This window comes from Orycteropus afer, unplaced genomic scaffold (assembly GCF_000298275.1).
Source record: "Orycteropus afer afer isolate SDZICR_OR568_19922 unplaced genomic scaffold, OryAfe1.0 scaffold00079, whole genome shotgun sequence".
NCBI classification, from domain to species: Eukaryota; Metazoa; Chordata; class Mammalia; order Tubulidentata; family Orycteropodidae; genus Orycteropus; species Orycteropus afer.
Window position 1 is genome coordinate 7,673,027 of NW_006921666.1, and position 12,661 is coordinate 7,685,687.

General features: G+C 51.0%; 1 protein-coding gene across 1 annotated transcript in view; it reads left to right on the forward strand.

Moving 5' to 3' along the window:
• Positions 1-12,661, forward strand: part of LTBP2 (latent transforming growth factor beta binding protein 2) — a 158,742-nt gene that overhangs the window by 121,669 nt on the left and 24,412 nt on the right. The window contains exons 10-17 of the mRNA XM_007941368.1: positions 2,191-2,265; positions 2,815-2,937; positions 6,365-6,529; positions 6,769-6,984; positions 8,074-8,093; positions 9,343-9,386; positions 10,170-10,264; positions 12,470-12,598. Coding sequence (XP_007939559.1) covers positions 2,191-2,265; positions 2,815-2,937; positions 6,365-6,529; positions 6,769-6,984; positions 8,074-8,093; positions 9,343-9,386; positions 10,170-10,264; positions 12,470-12,598 — 867 coding nt within the window. The remainder of the gene's footprint in view (positions 1-2,190; positions 2,266-2,814; positions 2,938-6,364; positions 6,530-6,768; positions 6,985-8,073; positions 8,094-9,342; positions 9,387-10,169; positions 10,265-12,469; positions 12,599-12,661) is intronic.

Consider the following 12,661-nt stretch of genomic DNA (forward strand, 5'->3'; position numbering starts at 1 on the left):
CAAAAGATAAGCCAGAGAACCAATCTTCTCAATAGTGAATGACTTCTTGAATAAAGATAATTTTTATGAAACAACCGTATAAATATAACTGCTGGTGCTATGATTGGAATAAAAAGGAATTGGAGTAAGGGAACAGAGCAAAATTCATAGGCAAGCTATTACCAGAAAGAAGTGAAAGCAAGAAGATGACACAGTGCTGCAGGAAGGCATCATGTGGTTAATTTTGTAGAACAAGACCTTTAAATTAAAATGGTATCTTTATGGCACTTTGGATAGAATAAGGAATGTCTGTTAAGACCTCTTATCCCATTGAGAATTACCGACTGTCTCTTGGCAAAGGAATTAGGAAACCTAAAGATTTTGACTTATTTTTACAAAGACAGGTGTTCCAAATTGCCTCCTTTCCCTGTGACAGTAGACTGTCAGTACTGCACTACCTGCTAGAGCTTTTCCAGATGTCCCTGGGTGATGCAAACGATTAATGCTCTTGGCTGCTAACTGAAAGATTGGATGTTAGCGTCTGCCCTGAGGTGCCTTGGAAGGAACGCCTGGTGATCTACTTCCAAAAACTCAACCACTGAACACCTTGTGGCTCACAGTTCTATCCTGGCCCACGCAGGGTCACCACGAGTTGGATTGACTTGATGGCAAACAGGTTTTTTAGAGCTTTTTGGGTTTTTCAGAAAAGCTAGCACACTATTTCTCCCTCCAAAGTAAAGGAAATGTTTTCTCTGTTCCTATTTAATGTCAATTGTTAAAAAAGAGAAAAGAAAAGAAAAGAAAGCACATTTCTATTTTTCTGCCAAGTAAGGGGAGACGTGTAAAATCAGGACCTGTATCAGCACCAAAATACTGAGAACCGATTTCTTGTTGTCAGACCTCTCCCCAGTTTTGTCTGCTGCAGGCTTCAAGCAGGGCTGCTTTTTAAGAGGCCCATGCTTGGCGGGAGTCTTCTGAAAAGTGGATGTTTGGAAGCTGTTCCATCGTTTGTGATTTGGTTGCTGTGAAGCATATCCATTTGCATACTTCAAAGACTTGAAAAATGGATTTTCCAACTTACTTAAAAATCTTCCAAACACAGCTCTTCTGTGGACTTGAACTCATTTGTTAAAAAAATAAAATTGCAATTCACTGATGAATTTGTAAGACCAACCAACTGACCTCAGAGAAGGTGGAAACTTACTGGCCAAATGTCAATAAAAGCCTTGCATGGATGTCATGGTTTTCTAAGTGCAAAAAATGAGGAAGATCTTCCATCTTGATCTGGGCTACTTTGTTGGCTCTGACAGCCATGAAAACTGAGCATCAAAATAAACAGAACTTAGAACCAGACTACAAACTGCTGTTGTCCAGATGTTTAAAAAATAAACTATATTTGTGTGAAATGTAACCTTTGGGAAAACTGGGGCATAGGTAAATAGGACTTCTCTGTCCTATCTTTGCAACTTCTTATAAATCTAGGATTATTAAAAAAAAGAAAAGTAACAAAAAATAAAGCATGTTTAACCACATTATGTAGCATAATATGAATACAGTATATACATATACACATATACTGTATATTATAGAATACAGTATACACAGTATATACATATACTGTATATTATAATTATATGTAAACAAAACAAACTCACTACCATTGAGTTGATTCTGACTCACAGAGACCCCTATTGGGTTTCCAATAAATAAAGAAATCTTTATGGAAGTAGATTGTCTCATCTTCCTTCTGTGGATCAGCTGGTGGGTTTGAACTGCTGACCTTCTGGTTATCTGCCAATGCCTTATCCACTATGCCACCAGAGCTCCTTATTATATATATAGTTATATATATAGTGGCTGCAACAATAGGCTCAAACATAGCAATACCTTTGAGGATGATGTGAGACCAGGTGACGTTCCACTCTTTTATACGTAAGGGTGCTGTGAGTCAGAGCTGACTAAATGGCACCTAACATCAATAGTATATAGTTAGTAAGAAGTTTTAGTAGAAGCAGGGTGGCTGAGAGGAAGATGGTAAGAACAAGGGAAGGAATTACAGCCAAGAAGATAGCTGTCTAGGGTGATGGCATGGGGGACAGGGCGTACAGCTGCGGAGTGGACTGGGCATCTAGAAGGCACCTCACTGTCAGCGAGGGTGCCAGAGGAGCCCAAGGCTGTCCAATGAGATCTATCTGTATCTTCCCTCTTCAGCCTCCCCAGTGATTGAAAATGGCCAGGTGGAATGTCCCCAGGGCTATAAGAGGCTGAACCTAACTCATTGCCAAGGTAAGGCTGAGTGGGGGCAGGACTGAGCCTGGGGATGATAATGATGGGGGCCGGATGATGCGGGTGCACCGACCCCACCCAGACAGGGGGCGTGGTTTGCACCTGCCTGGGTGGTCTCCGCTGGCGCCTTGGGAGGAACTGTGGGAGCAACTGGTTCCAGGGACCTAAGGAAAGCAGGGGACTTGTTTGAGTAATGGAGGGAGCTGGGGAAGGGCTTAGGGGCTGAGCCCTCCTCTCTCCCCATCTCCGCTCACTCCCACCCAGTACATGGGCCAGATGCCTCTCAGGAGCTAAGTGATGCTGTGTTTGAAGGGTGCCACCGTCAGTTTTTATTTTATTTTATCTTTATAATAACTCTCCCTGGTAGGTACCATTATAATCCCCATTTTACAAATGAGGAAACAGAGGCACAGATAGAGGGGTCGTATTTAACAAATGACAGCCATTTTACTGTTTTATTTGGAGAAAGGATTTTAAACCTTCTGCCTCAGCCCCTCCCCTCCGTCAGGTCTTGGTGGTAGGTGCTGGATCATCCTCTCATCCCTGCAGATATCAATGAGTGCTTGGTTCTGGGCCTCTGCAAGGACTCGGAATGCGTGAACACCAGAGGCAGCTACCTCTGCACGTGCAGACGTGGCCTCATGCTGGACCCATCACGGAGCCGCTGTGTGTGTGAGTGCTGGCAGGGGCCAGGGGCGGGGACACTGACAGGCAGGATGGGGCCCTCAGAGCCCATGGGCCAGGCCCTGATCAGTAATTTTCCCCTGACCCCATCATCCCCTGCCCAAGGCCCGGTGTCTGCTCCTCAACCTGGAGTTGGGCCCTGTGTACACAAGCTTACCTGCTCTTCTTGCTGAATGTAGTTACTGCCTCACTTTTACTTTAGGGATTTCTTCTTGAGCTTTACAGTTTGGAATTCATATTTTCTATTTCTTCTGGTTTTTCTTTCCCCCTAATAATTTCTGTGCCATTTGCTGTCTCATTTCCTTTGGGAGGGTCTATGTTACCTCTGCAACCCAGAGATATTGCTGCCTCTTCTGTCCCGATCTCAGTGGCCTGGTCACTTGGCTGCAGACCTCTCTTAAAGGGCCATGGCATACACCAAGCCTGACCTTACCATACATTCTTAGTGCTGCTGCCTGGCCTTTCCATAATCCTGTGGTCCCTTGTGCTTCTGGGGGACCCTCTGTGTCCAGGAGTGCATATGTGTCACACATCGCCCATACTGACGCTACGTATTAGCATCAGGTCCCTGTGTGATGCATGCACACCAGACAGCTCTGTTCCCAGTGACCCCTGTGGCTTTCAGCTGGGAGAGGCCCAGGCTGGCAGCCTCTGCTCCAGATGCAGACCTGACGTCGCCTTGGCCCAGACGGGACTTTCCTAAGGCAGAGAGATAGGACCAGAGCTGAATAAAACCAGTCCTGACTGGCTTCTGAGAAGCACAGCCCAGGGCTAGAACAGGTCGTTCCCATAGCTCAGCAGAGCCCCCTGTGGACGGCCAAGCCTCAGCCTACAAGCTGCTGGTACTGGGTCTGGGAAGGCTACAGGGATGGCCAAAGCTCTGGGGTTGTCCTAGAGGTGTGCCCACGTGAAGGGGAAGATGAGCCTGGATCCAGCACCTCCAGTGAGAGGACGTAGTGAGAGCCTTAGGATGAAACACCCAGAAAGGGAGGGCCCAGGCTTCGGAGAACAAGAAGTGCATGCTCAGGACATCTTCAAGGAGGTGGAGACCTTGGAATGGAGGCCTTGTTGGCATGTCATGCTTCCTTCTCCCCTACTTCACTTAACACCAAAAAAAGACCAAGCCTATTGATGTTGACTCAATTCTGACTCATGGTGACTCCATGTGTTACTGAGTAGAACTGCTCCATAGGGTTTTCTTGGCTATAATCTTTAGGGAAGCAGATCGCCAGGCCTTTCTTCTGCAGTGCCACTGGGTGAATTTGAACTGGCAACCTCTCGATTAGTAGCCAAGGGCAAACCGTTTGTGCTTCCCAGGGACCTTCCCACCTCATTCAGGATTCCTGTATCAGGCAGGCACGTTTAAGATGTGGGATGACATTTTTACTTACTAGTCCCAGGAACGAGGCCCTGTTTCAGCTAATAGAAGGAAGCAGGGATGGCCCTTGGGTGTTCTTTATTTTCTGTCCCTCCCCAACGTCACTCCCTCTGGGGGGGCAGGCATGACATTTCTCTTCCCTCTGTTTCTGGGTGTTGCCCTCCCTCCCAGTCACCTGACCATGGCCATTACAGCAGTCTCTGGAGACCTCTCTGCACTGGTCCAGCGTTCTGATGGGCTCTACCCTGGGAGTCACCGGGACAGAATGAGCCCTTCCCTGTAGTATCCCAATGAAGCAGCTGCTGGAGGCAGAGATTGCACCTGGAGATTCCGGGATTGTGGACTGAATGATAATTTACCTGTGCGTAACAGGTGGCCTTTTATAAGACACTGTTACATACATCAAAGGAGCTCTGGTGGCGTAGTGCCTAAGGCATTTGACTGAAGCCTGGTGCTTCAAACCCACTGGCCACTCCTCAGAAAGAAGATTGGGCAATCTGCTTCCGTAGTGATACTGCCTCAGAAACCCAAGGAGGGGTCGCTATGAGTCAGATCCAACTCCACAGCAGTGAGGTTTTTTTTTTTTTTTTTTTTTTTGTTACATATGTCACTTTAGTTAATCTCCATGACAACACCGTGAAGGAGTTATGAGTCAGGAGTCTTTGTGTTGCAAGAGACAGAAACCCAGCTCAGACTTTTTCCAGCAAAAAGTACAACTAGAAAGACTAGGGGGTAGATGTGGCTTTGGGTTTGGCTGGATCTAGGCACCCACAGTATCTTTATCACATTTCTTGTTCTGTGGCAGGAATATGGCCTCAGTCTTAAGAATGCTAGAAAGTAGGGTCAGCCCCATTCCAATCACAAGGGCCAAGAGTGGGGATGGGTGGTTGCCATAGGAAAATCAGGGTGCTGTTGTCAGAAAGCATGACATAGATGCCAGCAAGGCAGAAATGACAATTGTCCTGTCCTCACAGGATTGTCATTATCATCCTTATTTTATACACAAAGAAGCTGAGGTGGAGCAAGGATTTGAACTTGGTCTGCTGAGTGTTGGGTCCGGCATCATCCTTTTCTCAGCTTTGATTGTTATCCTCTTCACTCCACCCCTCATCCCCTCAGAGTCTGCCAGCCCTCTATGGATTCAGACCCTTCCAACCTGGTATGGCCACCTCATCTTCCACTGGGGTCATTTATAAGAGAATATTCTTTAATCTTCACTATCCAAATACAAGAAAAGGGACCATTGTAGTGGTATTATTATTATCTGAACCAGCATAACTGCACAGTATTTTGATTCATCGATTCATTTTTTGATTGGTTTGTTGGTCTAGCCTCTACTTCCCTGATGATGTCCTGAGCATGCATTTCTTGTTCTCTGAAGCTTGGTGCCCTCCCTCTCTGGGTACCTTGTCCTAAGGCTCTCACTATTTCCTCTCACTGGAGGCGCTGGGTCTAGGCTCATCTCCCCCTTCACATAGGCACTCCCCTTGGATCACTCCAGAGCTTTGGCCATCCCTGTAGGCTTCCCAGACCCAGTACCCAGCAGCTTGTAGGCTAGATCTAGCCATCCACCCACCAGTGCAACAAGCATTCACTAAGCATCCACATGTACCAGACACTGTGGAAGGGATCTGGTTACAGAGATGACCGAGACAGGGTTCCTATCCTCAGAGCTCCCATCAGGTCTCTTTGGCTCTCACCTTGTCTCATGTCCCCAGGAAGACTGTGGCCGTCTGTGCACACCACACTCCACTCAACCCCAGACACACACTGGGCTTTGGGGAATAGCCTGTGACCATAGCACAGCAGCCACATCCTCATTTCCTGCTCTCAAGAATAGGACGGGGTGCTCAGGTGTCCCCCTGCAGCTATTCCTCCAAAATTCTTGTGGGCATCCTTGGGGTTCCAAAGTTCCAGCTTAAGGTGTGGGCCCAGACAGTCCGAGTGCACATGGCTCTACCTCCATCCACGGCCCTCCCTACTTATGTGTCCCCCTCCCACTGCCACCTGCCCACCCCTACATGCTGTGTCTTTCAGCTGACAAGGCCATCTCCATGCAGCAGGGACTGTGCTACCGGTCACTGGGATCTCACACCTGCACCCTACCTTTGGCCCAGCAGATCACCAAGCAGATATGCTGCTGCAGCCGTGTAGGCAAAGCATGGGGCAGCAAGTGTGAGAAATGCCCCCTGCCTGGCACAGGTAACCCTCTGCCTCCACCCACCTCTAGCCACCAAAGTTGGTGGCCATTTTCCCCAGCCTGGGCGGGCCTCCCTAAAGCTAGAGGACTCCCAACCTTCCCTCCCTGCTCAACCCCTCATCCCAATTTGGGTCTCACTCCTTACTACCTCAACTGCCTATCCCCCAGAGGAGGGAGGGATAGCCCTGGTTTCCTTCCAGAATGGCACCTCTCAGCTTCTTTCCTGGCACTGACCTTGCAGAGGCCTTCGGGGAAATCTGCCCAGCAGGCCACGGCTACACTTACTCAAGCTCAGACATCCGCCTGTCCATGAGGAAAGCTGAGGAGGAGGAACTGGCCAGGCCTTCCAGGGAGCAAGGACAAAAGAGCAATAGGACCCTGCCCAGGCCAGCGGAGAGACAGCAACTCCGGGCAGCCACCAGCACCTGGCTTGAGACCGCGACCATCCCTGACAAGGGTATCTGGGCCGGGATGGGATGCTTAGGGGATTCCTCCTTCCACTGCACTCCAGTGTCTATCCTGGGTGTGTATCTTAGTTTATCAGGGGCATTGGGAAAGGGAACTTGAGGCAGCAGCACCCCACCCTGGGAACCCTCTCTCATGGCCTGGCCTGCTAGGAAGGGTTCTACCCCCTCCTCCCCAACATGGGCTCAAGAGGTACCCATGTCCCAGGAAGTTGCTTCTGGAGGTAGGAGAAGTCAACAGCAGCCCCTACCCCAGCTGACCAGCCTCTCCTGGCCCACCTCCAGCCATGCATCTTCTGGGGCTGATGCTACAAGGCCTGGAGAGCTGGCAGATGGGTCCTCGGGAGCCTGAGTAGTTTGGATTCCCTCCCCTGGCCTTAGAGCCAGAGCACTACTCCAGTTCAACTTCTGTGGACCCAGCAGGCAGAGGGTTGCAAATAGCCTGAGGTTGAGGTACCCTTGGCAGGTGCCCTGGAAACACATGGAGAGGCATGCCTGTGTGACTGGTGGCACTGGCATCCAGGTGGCCAGGAATGTATCAGGACCAGGTTACCTATGAGTTGGCCAGCATCGTCTCCGGGAATTGGGAGCAGACATCAGGGAAGGCAGGACAGAGCCCCAGCCATCATGAGCAAGCCATGAGCAACTCCTCTCCTTCCTAGAACTGGTACCCCTGGCCCATAGTCCACTCTGGGAGCTGAGTGACTATGTGTGGCTGGGGGTGCTTGGAAGGGAAGAGGTGTCAGTGTAAGGAGGTGGATTACAGCTAGGACTGATGGGATGGAGTAGCATAGGGTGGATGGGAGACACCTGTCACTGGGAAGCCTTAAAGGAAAGCTGGTAAGAGGCTAAGGCCCTCTAGACCTGGGGATTCTAGGAGTATGTGGTGACCAGTCCCAGGGATGGGGGCTACTGAGGGGTGAACATGTAGGCAGGCAAGAAAATCCAAGCTCTCCCTGCTGCTGGTCCTGTCAGGGACAAGGTCAGAGGGTGTAGTGTCTGGGCCAGCCCAGGCCATGGGTGGGAGAGGGGAGCGTAGCCAGATTTCCGCTGAGCTCACACTGTCATCTTTCCCTCCCCAGGTGATTCTCAGGCTGGCCAGGTGAGTGAGTGAGTGCTCCCACAGGGAGCTAGGTTAGGGTGACAGAGAGAGAGTAGGGACCTGGTAGCCACCAAAACCCCAGGACATTGTCCCCTGAAGGAGGAAAGGGAGAAAGATGTAGGATGTTACTTGGAGAGGTGATGAAGTAGGAGGGTGATCCAAAGACCCAGTTTACCCCAAAAGAAAAATAGCATCCGTTCCTATGTATGGAGCAGCTACTCTGTGCCAGTCACTGAGCCAGCTACTCAGCAAGTATTCTCAACTGGCATGGCCTGGAGTCCCTTCAGAAAGGAAGTGAGAATGTACCCTGTTAATCCCAGAGGTCACTGCAAGCTTTGAACACTGCAGACGAGGTCTAGAGCTGGTTCCAGATTCATTCTGGATTCATTTGCTTAAACCTCAAGGTCTCCTCTTTGAGGGGGCGGTGGGGAAATACAGGCATAGCTGTGAATACCCTCAAACCACTTCATTGAGAAGGGGGGTCCTGCACCCTTCCCTGTGCTCAGGATTCCCCAGTAAAGAACTGAGTATCCTCTTAGAAGAACATTCCAGAAGAGTAAATCTTCTTCCCTGAATAGTCTGCTGGTCCCTCCCCCAGCTCTCCAACACACATACCTGACTGTTCCCAGATAATGTTTCTCTAATGAGCTGGTTCTCTCCTTGGATTGACACACGGTGTCCTTTCAGCCCAGAGCTCTAATTCTGCATCCTCACAGATGCCAGCTAGCTTCAGTCCCTCCATCATCATCTGCCCATTCTTCTCCTCTCATTTCCCCACTACTGCGGCTCTGCCTCCGTGCCTGGGTGATGGTGAGGGGCACCAGGTGTAGCACTGGGTCCTGGCTTCACCACACAGAGTCTGGGACCTGTTAGTTTAGTTAACCTCCAGAGCTTCCGAGTCTTTATCTGAGATGTGGGGATCACAGCTTTTGGTGCCATACTTGGCTGATCTTCCGTCATGTGCTGGACATTGTGCTGGCATGTTCTACCCACCAGCTCATTTAATACGTGGGGAGCATTGCTGTCATACTACCTACCTCATGGGATGGTGGAGAAGGTAAATAAGCCAGTGCTGTACAGTGCCTAGCAGAAGGCCTGGCACACAGTAAGAACTCATCAATACCTGCAGTGAATGAAAGAGAGACTGAGTTAGACAGAAAGCCCAGAGGAGAGGATGAGTGTGGTGGGAGAAAGCACATTACAGGGGTGACAGGGGAGCCAAGACTAACCTGCTCCTGTTTCTGTGCAGGTCACGATCAGTGTCACCCATGCACCGATACGGGTCCCAGGTGAGTCCCTGTTCCTGGAGGTTCCCAGGGAAGAGAGAAGGGATAGAAGGAGAGACTTTAACCTGGTGGTGAAGTCACTATATGTGAACTGATCCTTGGGGCTCATATAAGATGAGCTCATGAGTGACATATGTGAACGCTGTTTTGAGCTCATGCACAGAAGGTGCTCTCAGCAAGGGGCACCTTGCTGAGCAATGCTTTCCTGGCCACCAAACTCTGAATGGCCTGTTGCTGCTCAGGACATAAACCAGACCAAAGAGGAGACAATAGCTGGAGCAGGGTGGTGGAGTGCCCGGAGCACTTTCCCCCAGTGCACCTGTCGTACCTCCTTGAAGCTGTTTGGGCTCTTCAGAGCACCCTGAGGGTCACCAGTGCTGGGGGACATTCGTGACTGCCCTGCTACCCTTCAGGGCAAATAAGATAGTAATGTTTGTGGCAGAGCTCTATAAAGTGCTTTGCAAACAGAAGGAAAAGAATACTGAAGTGGAAATCAAAAGACCTGGGTTTAAGCTCTACTGGCCTTGGACAAGTGGCCACTTCTGTGAGCTTGTTTGCTTTCCTGTGAAATGGGGTGAGACTGGGAGACTTAGAGGCCCATTAGAGTGTCAGATTCTCTGACTTCTTTGTGGCTAGGTCAAGTTTCAGAAGACTAGGAGGCAGATGGGTGACCTGCCCTGGGACCCACCATTAGTTCTTGGAAGTCTGAACAGGAAGGAGGGAAGGCCAACTCTGGAAGGAATGCCTGTCCCACCTGCTCCCCTTTCCCATCTGCAGATGCCATGGGAAGACCTACAACACCACTGCCTGGACAGAAGACAGAGGAGCCCGGGAAAGAGCGAGGAACGCCCCCCACTGACGCACTGGTGACTCCAGGCCCCCCAGGTGCCTGCAGCCAGCCCCTTGAGGGCTCTTGGCATCCTACCCTACACTGTCTGGCTCTTCAGAGCCTACTGCAGGGCAGAGGCATGAGTGGAATTCTCTAGCAATCTCTGGCCTAGGCTGAGGGTCCCCGGCCTCATCTTACAAAGAGCTTGCTGTTGCTGTTTTGCCATCGAATGAGTACCCGGAATGAAAACGGGAGTCTCTTCTGGAGAGTGGTCAAGCCCAGGAGGGAAAAGAGAAGGGCTCTGTGGGGAGAGTCTTAGTACAGGAAACCCCCAGGGGGCCTCTCAAGCAAGAAGAGCTCATGGAGCGGGACCTCTGAGCCCGGCTGGCCTAGGCTGTTTACTCCGGGTCAGCTGAGTGCCCTGGCCTGGGCTGGGCGGCCTCCTGCCCACTGGGAGGGCCAATTTGCAAGGTTCTGTTCTTCAAGGTTGTTCAACCGCCTGAGAGCCTGTGTTCCCCTCCCTGTGGCCAACTACAGTGATGGGGGTGGGGTGGGGGAGACCCCTGGCAGATCCACCTTGCTCTGGAATGTGCTCTCCTCAAAGGCTTATTGTTTGGGGACTTGGTTCAAAAGAAGCAGGCCAGTGTTGTCGCTGCTGCTCCCTGTGCACGTGTGTGCTCACGTGTGTGCACACACAAGTGTGTCACGTGCAGTTATGTGGGCACCCTCGTGCACACTCTCCAGGGGCTCACAGCTCTCTTAACCTCACAGGCCCAGGTCTGAAGGCCCAAGTCAGCCTGGGGGAATTTCTGTATTTCTCCCAGCAGAGGGAGATACCTTGAAATTTGTGGAAAAGTCCAGAGGGGGGCCATCTGGCTTTCTCAGGCCTGAACCAGAGTGTCCCCCCTGACCTCTCCCACGACCTTTCTCTTCTGGGCTCAGAGGACTGCTCCAGGGAGTGTCTGCTTCCTTCTTCTGCTCAGGGAAGCGAGATGTGCCACTCTGCTAAGAGGCTTAGCTGGGGTGACATACTGAGTGTCAGACAAGGAAAATAGTCCTGGGGCAAGAGGAAGGGTTGGGGAAAGGGACTAGCAGAGGGCAAGGCCGAGGCTTAGCAGCCACTCTCAGCTATGTGGGGGGACAGAATACCCCCCTACCACTACCAACAGTCTTCTGCCCAGTTCCCATTCTTCTAACCTGCTGCCCTCAAACTCACCCCTCTGAGATGTTTAGAACTGATCCGAGGGGTCCTCACAAGCCCCCAGGAACCAGGCCAAAGGACAGTGCAGCCTTATAAATGGGACAGGGTGCATATTCCATTCAGCCCAATTTAGCGCCCCACTGTGTACCAGTACAGGCCACTTCCCAGGCAGTTCCCTGGGTCTCCAGGGTTAGCTGAGTGCTACAGGGTAATAGGGAACCCTGGATATGTGGGCTCCAGGCTAAGACCCCAGTGGGCACAGGGACTGACAGCATCATTCATTCATCCATTCATTCATCCAGCATCTTCTAAGTGCCAGGAACTTCTCTACTATTGGGAATACAACCGAAAAAGCTGGAGTCTCAGCCCTGAGTCCTGTTGAGTCTACCTCCAAAATGTTTCCCAATTTCGTGTCATCTTTCATTGCAAGGCAGCCCTTGTTTAAACTGTTTCAGCCGGTGTCTAGGGCCCCGTGTCTCCTCACCTCAGTCCGTCTGCCATCTTGCTGTCTGAGTGGCCTTTCTGAGACAACTCTGATCCCACCCACACCTCCTGTGACCCTCTTGCTGGCATGCCAGTCTCAGCATGGCATTAAATGCCCTTCTTCGTTAGCCCCAGCCTACTTCTCCCCCTTCCCCTGGTAGTCTCCCCCAGGCATCTTACTCACCAGGTCTGTCAGTCTAGGAGAAAATGGGCAGGTGTTGCCATTGAGGGGTAGCACTGGGCACTGTGGGTGAGAGTAGTGCCTGGATCCAGGGAGAGGTTGGGCTAGATGCACTTTGTGGGGAGTTGTGAGTCACTGGACCCTATTGGGTCTAGGTCAAAGGTATGTGCTGTTTGAACTCCATCCTGGTAGGGCTCAGGGCTCTTGGGAGAGGTCCAGTGGGGTCTTAGATGAAGCCACATTATGCGTAGATGTGGGAGAGCATTGCTAAGGGTAGGGTGAGACTTCTGTTGGTCCTCTGAGACCTCTGTACCTTGCCCCCCACATCCCCTTCACCCTCCCCACTGCCTTTGACCATCATCCACCTGCTATAACCTCTGTTCTTATGTCCCCCAGCCATTGATAAATGTGGTGCAGGAGCCACTAACATCTGTGGCCCTGGAACTTGTGTGAACCTCCCAGACGGATACAGATGTGTCTGTAGCCCCGGCTACCGGCTGCACCCCAGCCAGGCCTACTGCACGGGTACTCACCCTGGTGTCTTGGCTCCCTTAGTGACTGGGGTAGAGGGAAGTAGGGTGTGTGTGT